The sequence below is a fragment of the Coregonus lavaretus genome (genome assembly GCF_964263955.1).
Source record: "Coregonus lavaretus genome assembly, chromosome: 13".
Lineage (NCBI taxonomy): Eukaryota > Metazoa > Chordata > Actinopteri > Salmoniformes > Salmonidae > Coregonus > Coregonus lavaretus.
Genome location: NC_140000.1, coordinates 2,795,755 through 2,808,512, shown reverse-complemented (window position 1 = coordinate 2,808,512; position 12,758 = coordinate 2,795,755). Strand labels below are relative to the sequence as shown.

The 12,758-nt window shown below is 45.8% G+C and overlaps 1 protein-coding gene across 1 annotated transcript in view; it reads right to left on the bottom strand.

Moving 5' to 3' along the window:
* The window catches only part of LOC311139289 (dual 3',5'-cyclic-AMP and -GMP phosphodiesterase 11A-like), a gene marked incomplete at both ends in the record, with an annotated part of 27,254 nt that extends 15,362 nt beyond the window's left edge, over positions 1 to 11,892 (bottom strand). The window contains 9 exons of the mRNA XM_084174175.1: positions 123 to 215; positions 402 to 469; positions 597 to 672; positions 1,181 to 1,301; positions 3,072 to 3,136; positions 4,758 to 4,898; positions 7,262 to 7,351; positions 8,738 to 8,896; positions 11,113 to 11,892. Coding sequence (XP_084030301.1) covers positions 123 to 215; positions 402 to 469; positions 597 to 672; positions 1,181 to 1,301; positions 3,072 to 3,136; positions 4,758 to 4,898; positions 7,262 to 7,351; positions 8,738 to 8,896; positions 11,113 to 11,892 — 1,593 coding nt within the window. The remainder of the gene's footprint in view (positions 1 to 122; positions 216 to 401; positions 470 to 596; positions 673 to 1,180; positions 1,302 to 3,071; positions 3,137 to 4,757; positions 4,899 to 7,261; positions 7,352 to 8,737; positions 8,897 to 11,112) is intronic.
* Positions 11,893 to 12,758: the final 866 nt, after the last annotated feature.

Sequence of the window (12,758 nt, the reverse complement as noted above, 5' to 3'; positions counted from 1 at the left end):
AATAATCCTAAATGCCTAGAGAGTGAGGGGAGAAAAGTACACGGGTCAGTCCCAAATGGCACCCTATGCCCTTTATAATGCGCTACTTTTGATCATTTGGGACGCAACCTATCAATGCTCACATCCAGGGCCACAGACTGCTTGGCCCAGGTCTTCTTCACTTGGTTGTACATCATGGTGTTGTTGATCCCCAGCCCACAGAATATCACAAACGCCTGTGTGGAGACACAGGGTAGAACAATGTTCTAACAATAAAACAGGTTTCTAACGTCTACTGTAATACAGATATAGATAGAACCTCAGTCGAGAGGGCAGGTTTCTAACATCTACTGTAATACAGATATAGATATAGATATAGATATAGATATAGATATAGATATAGATAGACCCTCAGTCGTCACCTCAAACAGTCTTTGATCTGCATCATTGAATGTCCTCCTGTCCAGGCGATTTAGAATCTGGGCAACCCCTTAGAACAGTGCAGAAAATACATCAATATTTTTGAATGATAATTGAATGGGTGGAATAGTAGAAAGGTAAAAAGACAGAGTGGTTTTCAAGCGACAGTAGATTGGTGAACAGACTGGTGAACCCACCTATTATCTGATGAGTCCGGTTCCAGATGGGGACACACAGTACTGATCTGATGTGGAATCCTGAGGCTTGATCTGCCTGGGGAGTACAGTGGAATGTTACTGTGTGTGCACGCCCACGCATCTGAGTGTGTGTGGTGTGTGTGTGGTGTGTGGTGTGTGTGGTGTGTGCGTGTGCGTCTGCGTGCGTGCGTGTGTGTGCGTGTGCGCATACAGATGTAGGGTCTTAATTGAGTCATTCTTTTGTTGCTGAGAATGTTCCTGCACAGAAGGAAATGCAAACCTGTAGTGTATTCGAGGTTTAAAAAAGCTTTTAAAGTTTGTAATTTCCACTTTAAAATGTCAGGATTGTCAGGAACGAAAAATGTATCAACCCCTACAAAACATTTCCATTAATTATAATCCACATAATAATTCACATTTCCTGTTTCTTCAGGATTATTTTCCTGCTGTAGCAAACTGGCTCAAATTAAGATCCTACGTCTGTACGTGCGTGCCTGCGTGTGTGTGTGCGAACGTGTGTGTCCAAACGTGTGTGTGTGTGTGTGTCCGTGTGGGTGTGTGATTGTGAGTGATTGGTGCCACACCTCAGCATCGAAGCGGGGGTCCTGACAGACGTCACTGATGTTGACAGGCAGTCCTGTGGACGCCACCAGCTCAGCAATGCTGTTATTGATCAGCCAATCAGAGCAGGACAGCTTCTCCATGCTGACTTTGTCAAAGAGACACACACTCTCAAGAAATGCCAAATACATGGATTGGCGTTACAGGCAGATGTCAGTCTTTCCTATCAATTGTTACAGTTGAAGTCAGAAGTTTACATGCACTTAGGTTGGAGTCATTAAAACTCATTTTTAAACCACTCCACACATTTCTTGTTAACAAACTATAGTTTTGGCAAGTCGGTTAGGACATCTACTTTGTGCATGACACAAGTAATTTATCCAATAATTGTTTACAGACAGATTATTTCACTTATAATTCACTGTATCACAATTCCAGTGGGTCAGAAGTGTACATACACTAAGTTGACTGTGCCTTTAAACAGTTTGGATAATTTCAGAAAATGATGTCATGGCTTTAGAAGCTTCTGATAGGCTAATTGACATCATTTGAGTCAATTGGAGGTGTACCTGTGGATGTATTTCAAGGCCTACCTTCAAACTCAGTGCCTCTTTGGTTAACATCATAGGAAAATGAAAATAAATCAGCCAAGACCTCAGAAAAAAATTGTAGACCTCCACAAGTCTGGTTCATCCTTGGGAGCAATTTCCAAACACCTGAAGGTACCACGTTCATCTGTACAAACAATAGTATGCAAGTATAAACACCATGGGACCACACAGCCGTCATACCGCTCAGGAAGGAGACGCATTCTGTCTCCTAGAAATGAACGTACTTTGGTGCGAAAAGTGCAAATCAATCCCAGAACAACAGCAAAGGACCTTGTGAAGATGCTGGAGGAAACAGGTACAAAAGTATCTATATCCACAGTAAAACGAGTCCTATATCGACATAACCTGAAAGGCCACTCAGCAAGGAAGAAGCCACTGCTCCAAAACCGCCATAAAAAAGCCAGACTAGGGTTTGCAACTGCACATGGGGACAAAGATCGTACTTTTTGGAGAAATGTCCTCTGGTCTGATGAAACAAAAACATATCTGTTTGGCCATAATGACCATCGTTATGTTTGGAGGAAAAAGGGGGTTCCTTGCAAGACAAAGATCACCATCCCAACCGTGAAGCACGGGGATGGCAGCATCATGCTGTGGGGGTGCTTTGCTGCAGGAGGGACTGGTGCACTTCACAAAATAGATGGCATCATGAGGAACGAAAATTATGTGGATATATTGAAGCAACATCTCAAGACATCAGTCAGGAAGTTAAAGCTTGGTCGCAAATGGGTCTTCCAAATGGACAATGACCCCAAGAATACTTCTAAAGTTGTGGCAAAATGGCTTAAGGACAACAAAGTCAAGGTATTGGAGTGGCAATCACAAAGCCCTGACCTCAATCTAATAGAACATTTGTGGGCAGAACTGAAAAAGCGTGTGTGAGCAAGGAGGCCTACAAACCTGACTCAGTTACACCAGCTCTGTCAGGAGGAATGGGCCAAAATTCACCCAACTTATTGTGGGAAGCTTGTGGAAGGCTACCCGAAATGTTTGACCCAAGTTAAACAATTTAAAGGCAATGCTACCAAATACTAATTGAGTGTATGTAACCTTCTGATGAATGTGATGAAAGAAATAAAAGCTGAAATAAATAATTCTCTCTACTATTATTCTGACATTTCACATTCTTAAAATAAAGTGGTGATCCTAACTGACCTAAGATAGGGAATTTTTACTAGGATTAAATGTCAGGAATTGTGAAAAACTGAGTTTAAATGTATTTGGCTAAGGTGTATGTAAACTTCCGACTTTAACTGTATGTATAATTATTAAAATATCTTGTCCCAAGCAGCGAGGACTTCACCTGATGTCACGGTCCATGTTACACAGGGGAGACATGAGCTCAAAGGTCTTAGAGAACTTTACCACCTGCATAAAAGACACACAATTGGAGAGGGAAGAATTGGAGAGGGAAGAATTGGAGAGGGAAGAATTGTTGAGGGAAGAATTGGTGAGGGAAGAATTGGAGAGGGACGAATTGGAGTGAAAACAGAAGGAAGGAGAAATGAGGAAAATAGAGGAGGAGATGAGGTCTATTGTTGACAGGTGAGTCCCGGGAGAAGGAAGCAGAGGAGAAGAGGTGAGAGGAGCCGGGAGAAGGAAGCAGAGGAGAGGAGGTGAGAGGACCTGGGAGAAGGAAGCAGAGGAGAAGAGGTGAGAGAAGCCGGGGAGAAGGATGCAGAGGAGAGGAGGTGAGAGGAGCCGGGAGAAGGAAGCAGAGGAGAGGAGGTGAGAGGAACCGGGAGAAGGAAACAGAGGAGAAGAGGTGAGAGAAGCCAGGGAGAAGGAAGCAGAGGAGAAGAGGGGAGAGGAGCCGGGGAGAAGGAAGCAGAGGAGAGGAGTGGAGAGGAGCCGGGGAGAAGGAAGCAGAGGAGAAGAGGTGAGAGGAGCCGGGAGAAGGAAGTAGAGGAAAAGAGGTGATAGGAGCCGGGGAGAAGGAAGCAGAGGAGAAGAGGTGAGAGGAGCCGTAGAGAAGGAAGCAGAGTAGAGGAGGTGAGAGGAGCCGGGAGAAGGAAGCAGAGGAGAGGAGGTGAGAGGACCCGGGAGAAGGAAGCAGAGGAGAGGAGGTGAGAGGACCCGGGAGAAGGAAGCAGAGGAGAAGAGGTGAGAGGAGCCGGGAGAAGGAAGCAGAGGAGAAGAGGTGAGAGGAGCCGGGAGAAGGAAGTAGAGGAAAAGAGGTGATAGGAGCCGGGGAGAAGGAAGCAGAGGAGAAGAGGTGAGAGGAGCCGTAGAGAAGGAAGCAGAGTAGAGGAGGTGAGAGGAGCCGGGAGAAGGAAGCAGAAGAGAGGAGGTGAGAGGACCCGGGAGAAGGAAGCAGAGGAGAGGAGGTGAGAGGAGCCGGGGAGAAGGAAGCAGAGGAGAGCAGGGGAGAGGAGCCGGCAGAAGGAAGCAGAGGAGAGGAAGGGAGAGGAGCCGGGGTGAAGGAATCAGAGGAGAAGAGGTGACAGAAGCCGGGGAGAAGGAAGCAGAGGAGAGGAGGTGAGAGGAGCCGGGGAGTGGGAAGCAGAGGAGAAGAGGTGAGAGGAGTTGGGGAGAAAGAAGCAGAGGAGAGGAGGTGAGAGGAGCCGGGGAGAAGGAAGCAGAGGAGAGCAGGGGAGAGGAGCCGGCAGAAGGAAGCAGAGGAGAGGAAGGGAGAGGAGCCGGGGTGAAGGAATCAGAGGAGAAGAGGTGAGAGAAGCCGGGGAGAAGGAAGCAGAGGAGAGGAGGTGAGAGGAGCCGGGGAGTAGGAAGCAGAGGAGAAGAGGTGAGAGGAGCCGGGGAGAAGGAAGCAGAGGAGAGGAGGGGAGAGGAGCCGGGGAGTAGGAATCAGAGGAGAAGAGGTGAGAGGAGCCGGGGAGAAGGAAGCAGAGGAGAGGAGGGGAGAGTAGCCGGGGAGTAGGAAGCAGAGGAGAAGAGGTGAGAGGAGCCGGGGAGAAGGAAGCAGAGGAGAGGAGGTGAGAGGAGCCGGGGAGAAGGAAGCAGAGGAGAGGAGGGGAGAGGTCAGTCTCACAGGTGAGTGTATGTCCTCCAGCAGCAACACAGAGCAGCGTTCACACTGCAGCAGGGTCACAGCTCTCTGCATGATCTTCCTCACTATCTTCTCCAGGTCTGTTTGCTCCTCAAACAGGTCATTCACCACCTCTAGCAGAGCCTGGGGGAGCACAACAACAACACTGACCACTCTCTCTATTTGTCTAAGAAATGGAGAGAGAGAGAGAATCTGGAGAACGGTGTAGTGACTGGCTATGTGAGCCCACTCACTCTGCTCCTATCGTTGAGAGACATACAGGCTATGTGAGAGACAGACAGACTATGTGAGAGACAGACACACTATGTGAGAGACAGACAGGCTATGTGAGAGACAGACACACTATGTGAGAGACAGACAGGCTATGTGAGAGACAGAGAGGCTATGTGAGAGACAGACAGGCTATGTGAGAGACAGACAGGCTATGTGAGAGACAGACAGGCTATGTGAGAGACAGACAGGCTATGTAAGAGACAGACAGGCTATGTGAGAGACAGAGAGGCTATGTGAGAGACAGACAGGCTATGTGAGAGACAGACACGCTATGTGAGAGACAGACAGGCTATGTGAGAGACAGACAGGCTATGTGAGAGACAGAGAGGCTATGTGAGAAACAGACAGGCTATGCGAGAGACAGACAGACTATGTAAGAGACAAAAAAAGGTGCTACAGTGCATTCGGAAAGTATTCAGACCCCTTCACTTTTTACACATCTTGTTACGTTACAGCCGTATTCTAAAATTGATTAATTAAATAAAAATCTGCATCAATCTACACACTATAACCCATAATGACAAAGCGAAAACAGGTTTTTAGAAATGTTTGCAAATTTATAAAACTTAAAAAACAGTATTTACATAAGTATTCAGACCCTTTGCTATGAGACTCGATATTGAGCTCAGGTGCATCCTGTTTCCATTGATCATCCTTGAGATGTTTCTACAACTTGATTGGAGTCCACCTGTGGTACATTCAATTTATTGGACATGATTTGGAAAGGCACACACCTGTCTATATAAGGTCCCACAGTTGACAGTGCATGTCAGAGCAAAAACCAAGCCATGAGGTCGAAGGAATTGTCCGTAGAGCTCCGAGACAGGATTGTGTTGAGGCACAGATCTGGGGAAGGGTACCAAAAAATGTCTGCAGCATTGAATGTCCCCAAGAACACAGTGGCTTCCATAATTCTTAAATGGAAGAAGTTTGGAACCACCAAGACTTTTCCTTAGAGCTGGCCGCCCGGCCAAACTGAGCAATCGGGGAGAAGGGCCTTGGTCAGGGAGGTGACCAAGAACCCGATGGTCACTCTGACAGAGCTCCCAAGTTCCTCTGTGGAGATGAGAGAACCTTCCAGAAGGACAACCATCTCTGCAGCTTTCCACCAGTCAGGCCTTTATGGTAGAGTGGCCAGAATGAAGCCACTCCTCAGTAAAAGGCACATGACAGCCCGCTTGGAGTTTACCAAAAGGCACCTAAAGGACTCTCAGACTATGAGAAACCAGATTCTCTGGTCTGATGAAACCAAGATTGAACTCTTTGGCCCGAATACCAAGTGTCACGTCTGGAGGAAACAGGCACCGCTCATCACCTGGCCAATACCATCCCTACGGTGAAGCATGGTGGTGGCAGCATCATGATGTGAGGATGTTTTTCAGCGGCAGGGACTGGGAGACTAGTCAAGATCGAGGGAAAGGTTAACGGAGCAAAGTAAAGAGAGATCCTTGATGAAAACCTGCTCCAGAGCACTCAGGACCTCAGACTGGGGCGAAGGTTCACCTTCCAACAGGACAACAACCCTAAGCACACAGCCAAGACAACGCAGGAGTGGCTTCAGGACAAGTCCCTGAATGTCCTTGTGTGGCCCAGCCAAAGCCCGGACTTGAACCCGATGAAACATCTCTGGAGAGACCTGAAAATAGCTGTGCAGCGAAGCTTCCCATCTCATCCTGACAGAGCTTGAGAGGATCTGCAGAGAAGAATGGGAGAAACTCCCCAAATACAGGTGTGCCAAGCTTGTAGCGTCATACCCAAGAAGATTTGAGTATGTAATCACTGCCAAAGGTGCTTCAACAATGTACTGAGTAAAGGGTCTGAATACTTATGTAAATGTGATATTTCCGTTTTTGCTTTGTCATTATGGGGTATTGTGTGCAGATTGATGAGGGGGAAAAACATTTTAATCAATTTTAGAATAAGGCTGTAACGTAACAAAATGTGGAAAAAAGTGAAGGGGTCTGAATACTTTCCGAATGCATTGTATATAGAACCTAAAAGGTTTCTTCAGCTGTCCCCATAGGAGAACCCTTTAAATAACCATTTTTGGTTCAAGGTAGATCCCTTTTTGGTTCCATGTAGAACCCTTTCCACAGAGAGTTCTACATGGAACCCAAAAGGGTTCTACCTTGAACCAAAAAGGGTTCTCCTATGGGGACAGCCGAAGAACCCTTTTGAAACCCTTTTTTCTAAGAGAGTATGAGCCAACTCACTCTGCTCCTCTCGTACTCCTTCCGAGACTCTGAAAACAACTTGGCATTGGAGATGGATATTCCGCAGAACGGTAGATACATCTGCAGCACCTGATGGGGGAAAGCAAAGGAGAAGAGAAAAATAGTTATAGGTCTGAGGCTAAATGATAAAAAGGAAAAACAACATCTTCCATTAGTGGGATTTAACAAACCTTTTTGGCCATCTAGCTTATCTGTGTGTGTGTGTGCGTGTGTGTGTGTCTGTGTGTGTGTGTGTGTGTGTGTGTCTGTGTGTGTGTGTGTGTGTGTGTGTGTGTGTGTGTGTGTGTGTCTGTGTGTGTGTGTGTGTGTGTGTGTGTGTGTGTGTGTGTGTGTGTGTGTGTGTGTGTGTGTGTGTGTGTGTGTGTGTGTGTGTGTGTGTGTCTGTGTGTGTGTGTGTGTGTGTGTGTGTGTGTCTGTGTGTGTGTGTATGTGTGTGTGTGTGTGTGTGTGTGTGTGTGCGCGTGTGTGTGTGTGTAGGTGTAGGTGTGTGTAGATGGCTAGTTTACCCTTGATAGCGTTCTTCTTTTCTTCAACGTCTATTAACACACCTGGTTGCTTTCCTCTTAATGGAGTATCGACTTAGTAAAGGAATGACTCATGTACTGAGGTCTTCTGAATGTGCTAGACAACAAGCAGTCACATAAGTAAGATTGACTCTTTTTTAATTGGTTTTCTGTTAAACAGACTGTCGGCCATTCAAAGACAGCAGACCTAGACCTATTTTCCAACACACACTAAACCTACGTCTCAACCCAACTCTTTGATATGTGCTGCCATTTCCCACAAAGAGTAGGTTCAAACAGATTTGCAAATAGCATGCATAACAAGGGGTTGCCAAGAATTGCACTTCTTCATATAAATGGGTCTGTATCTATCACTCTTTTGAACTTCTAATGCATAAAGTGTTGAAAAAGAGTTGACGGTCTTGTTTAACTAAATCCTGCCACCTGGTGGGCATTAATTAGGACTCAGCTAATTCCAAATGGCACCCTATTCCTTAATCACCCTATTCCCTATGTAGTGCACTAATTTTGACCAGGGCCCATAGAGTTCTGGTCAAAAGTAGTGCACCATGTTGGGAATAGGGTGTCATTTGGGACAACACAACAAAAATCAACTGGCTACTTAGAGAGAGAAAACTAATTGACAGGACATGGTTACACAGGACCAATATGTGGAAAATGTCTACATTAGTGAAAGCCCTATAGCTGCAACATTTGTATTGGGGTTAGTTCTTATTTGATATTCCTGTATGTGAAATAATAATCTTCCAGCAAAAAAAAAAAATGCTTGGTTCTGAGACAATAACATTGATCTCCCTCTGGTGGAAGTAGTGGAGATGCTGTCAGTGACAATAATGAATTCTCATTGTATAGGAAGTTTTAGTTTTACGACTACCAATCAAACCCAGCTAAAGTATTTGAAATTATTTCAAATAGTATTTTGAACTCTGACCTTCTCATCGTCCTCAGTAAAAGGTGTTCCGATAGGGTTCTTGTTGATGGCCTGCACAACCCCGATGACCTCTCCATCACTGTTACAGATGGTCATACACAGGATGGACTGGGTCTTATAGCCGGTCAGCTTGTCTATCTCATCACTGAACCGATGGTCCTACAGGACGAGACGTATAGGAGAGGAAATGTCACAAATACTGTACACACACACACATACTAACACATGCACATATTGTTTTTGAATTCAGAAATCAACCTGAACCAACTGAATAGATTTGATGGGAGGAAATATAATTCATTCTTTAGAGAATGGAGGTTAGAGAATGACTGTAGCCTAGTTAGTATTGATCAAAACACTGTGTTAAAGTAGCCTACAGCACCTCATGTGCAGCGTGCAGTGCACCACAGACCTTACAGGCAACTGCCAAAATATAGGAAACACCAACATAAAGTGTCTTAATAGGGTTTTGGACCAACATGAGCCACCAGAACAGCTTCAATGAGTCTTGGCATATATTCTACAAGTGTCTGGAACTCTATTGGAGGGCGTTGGGCCAGTAACCGAAAGGTGGCTGGTTCCAATACCCGAGCCAACAAGGTGGAAAATCTGTCGATTTGCCGTTGAGCAAGGCACTTAACCCTCATTTGCTCCAGGGGCGCCGTACTACCATGGCTGAGCCTGTAAAACAACACATTTCACTGCACCTATCCAGGTGCATGTGACAATACAACATTATTTCAATTTTTTTTAATTCATCCACGAAAATTCCATAATTTTGAGTTTTGTTGATGGTGGTGGAAAACGCTGTCTCAGGCGCTGCTCCAGAATCTCTCATAAGTGTTCAATTCGGTTGAGATCTGGGGACTGAGACAGACACACACACACATACACACACACACACACACACACACACACACACACACACTCCCTTTAAAACCCCTATGCTCCTTTGAGACCCCTCTTTCAAAGTCACTGAGATTTCTTCTTCTAGCCATGGTAGCCAAAATAATGGGCAGTTGGGCATTTTTATACATGACCCTATGCATGATGGGATGTTAATTCCTTAATTAACTCAGCAACCACAGCTGGTTTCAATATACTTGTATCCCTCATTTACTAAAGTATCTCCTTTATTTCGACAGTTACCTGTATACCTTATTGCTATTAATCCAAATCTGTATCCCAAATGAGGCCCTATTGCCCACCTACTGCACTACTTTTCACCAGGGCTTGCGCTCTTCTTTTCCCAAAAGTAGTGCACTATGGAGGGAATAGGGTGCCATTTGGTACGGACCCAGGTAAAATAAATTGGTCCACTGGGTCCCAGGACTGGGCAAAATATCAGTCAAAATCACACGAGGCGGCTCTATTCCTGGTAGCCTGTTGCCTAGATCCCGCCAGTAGCCTAGTTCCCGACAGTGTCTCTAAGATGTACGTGCACTCATTGCAGTAATAGACCCAACGAGGCCGGACCAACGTCAACAAGTTGCCTTTGCCTCTGCCTCGCGAGCCGCCCATCGCCACGATATAATGACGTATAGCGCACGCGCAACTGGTGGGTGGGACTCCGGTGACCGAGAGATATGGAGCTTGCAGCCTTGCAGGGAATTAAATGTCCATGGTTTTCATATCTCTGTCTATGGAGGAAACGATGGTGGATGGGCTGTATTTTCTTTGATGTAATTGTAATAATTACCCATAAAAAAAAACTCTACAATAGTTGTCATGGTGATGATGTGTGGATGAAAGCTTAAAACGGATGTGTCCTGATCGGGGAAGGATGTACAGTGCCTTCAGAAAATATTCACACCCCTTGACTTTTTCCCCAAAAAATTGTGTTACAGCCTGCATTTAAAATGGATTACATTTAGATTATTTTTGTCACTGGCCTACACACATTATGGCCTACACACAATACCCCATAATGTCAAAGTGGAATTATGATTTTCAAGACCCTAAGAAGAAGCAGAAGAATATCAGGATAACTGGATTTACCAACGGAGCAGACAGTTCTTCAGGTTCTGTAGAGAGAGAGAGAGAGACTGATAGGATGCCGTTTCAGATTGTTTCTTCCACTTTGACAATACAGAGTATGTTGTGTAGATCGTTGACAAAAAAAAGTTAAATCAAGTTAAATCAATTTTAATCCCAATTTGTAACACAACAAAATGTGAAAAACGTCAAGGGGTGTGAATACTTTCTGAAGGCACTGTATCCATAGAGGATTCACAAACTTTTAATTTCATGATATTTCGTTTCTATATCCCAAAAATAGCTTTGAATAAAAATGAAATATTCGAATTTTGCATTTAGGGTTTGCAGTGATAGGTCAAATTTAGGAAAATTGATGTTTCCAAATGGATAATGTTTACCTCATATGCGTTGGGTATGTTTACAGTCTCCCCATGCTCTGCCACGTATCCGATGATGCCCTTTCCCCACGGCACCTGCACCTCGTTAGAGTTCAGAGTGCTCGAGGAGGGTCGCACCGTGGTGCCCGAGTGCACATCAAAGAACTTAGACACGAGCGTTCTCTTGTGAGAGGGTCCCTCAACTAGGAACAGCGAGCACCTATCCGCATCCACCAGGATACACACATTGATTAGGATCTTATAACTCAGGTTGGTCATGTCCAGGTCATTGGAGACATCTTTCACCAACTCAAGGAAGAACTCCCTCTCGTTGGTCTCCTTCAGTCTGTATTTGTAGTCAATGGCACTGGAAGCGTACTGGGGCACATTGACCCTGGACTCGAGAAGGGCGCTCAGAATGTGCCCGGTGGTTGGCGGCAAGGAACTAGCTTTGCGCAGTAGCGCGCGGCGTCTCATGCTGGACTGGGAATCATCGTGTTCCCTGTGACTGGCGTGCTCGTCGTAGGTTCTATGAGCGGTGGTGGCTTTGGACCGGGCGAAGTTCCGTCGGAGCTCCATGTGGGAGGAGCGGCGCCGGAGACCGTCAGTGTTGGTCGGCCAGAGGGGGTCCCTGGGCACTCCGCCACGCTTTTCCTCGGCTAGGGAGACTTTGGGCGGCTGTTGGTCCTTCAACCACCTGCTCACCGTATCGCATTTTCCTTTACGCACGACATACTCCTCAAAGAGGTCTGGGTGGCAGTCCAAAAACGCTTCCACGTCGGAGAAGTCAAAAGTAGTCATCTGGAAAACAGAAAAGACCCTAAGAAGAAGCAGAAGAATATCAGGATAACTGGAGTTACCAAGACAATTCATGAGGTGCTCTGGAGCAGACGGTTCTTCAGGTTATGTAGAGAGAGAGAGAGAGAGTGAGAGACTGATAGGATGCCTTTCAACTCTTCATGTACTCCCTGCTGCCCATTTAAAACAATCCATCGTCGTCCTCTTCTATGGAATGCTGCGAGCAGAGATTTTCAGCTAGGGTATTAAATATTAATGAATTCTGTTTACTTCTTGAGACTAAATTGATGACGCCGAGTGTCGCAAGCTGAGGGGCTATATGTCAGTCAGCTAAGACTACAGCACCAGATGCCCTGGTGATTCTGTAGCTTATACAATGCAGATCAGGATGAAAGCACTGTCGGCGTGCTGCAGATCAGGAGGAAAGCACTGTCGGCGTGCTGCAGATCAGGAGGAAAGCACTGTCCGCGTGCCTGTAGCAGTAGAAGTTGATGCTCTCTCTCTCTTTATAAGCCAGGGACACCTGAAATGGCACTCTATTCCATATTTAGTGCACTGCTTTTTGCCAGGGCCTATGATGAATAAATAGGGTGCCATTTCAGACACAGGCTCGCTCTCTTTACAGGGCTCCAATTTCAAATGAATGAGAATTTTAAATTACATTTCCTTTGAATCATTTTAGAGTGACTGCAGTGTGTGTGTGTGTGTGTGTGTGTGTGTGTGTGTGTGTGTGTGTGCGGAAAAGAACAGAGAGAGATAGAGAGGGAGAAAAATAAGAGAGAAAATTGATATTAATGTCCAAGTTCTCCTTTGTAGACCCACACTAGACAGCCCAGCACACCTTGAGAAGCCAATTACCACTTTATAAA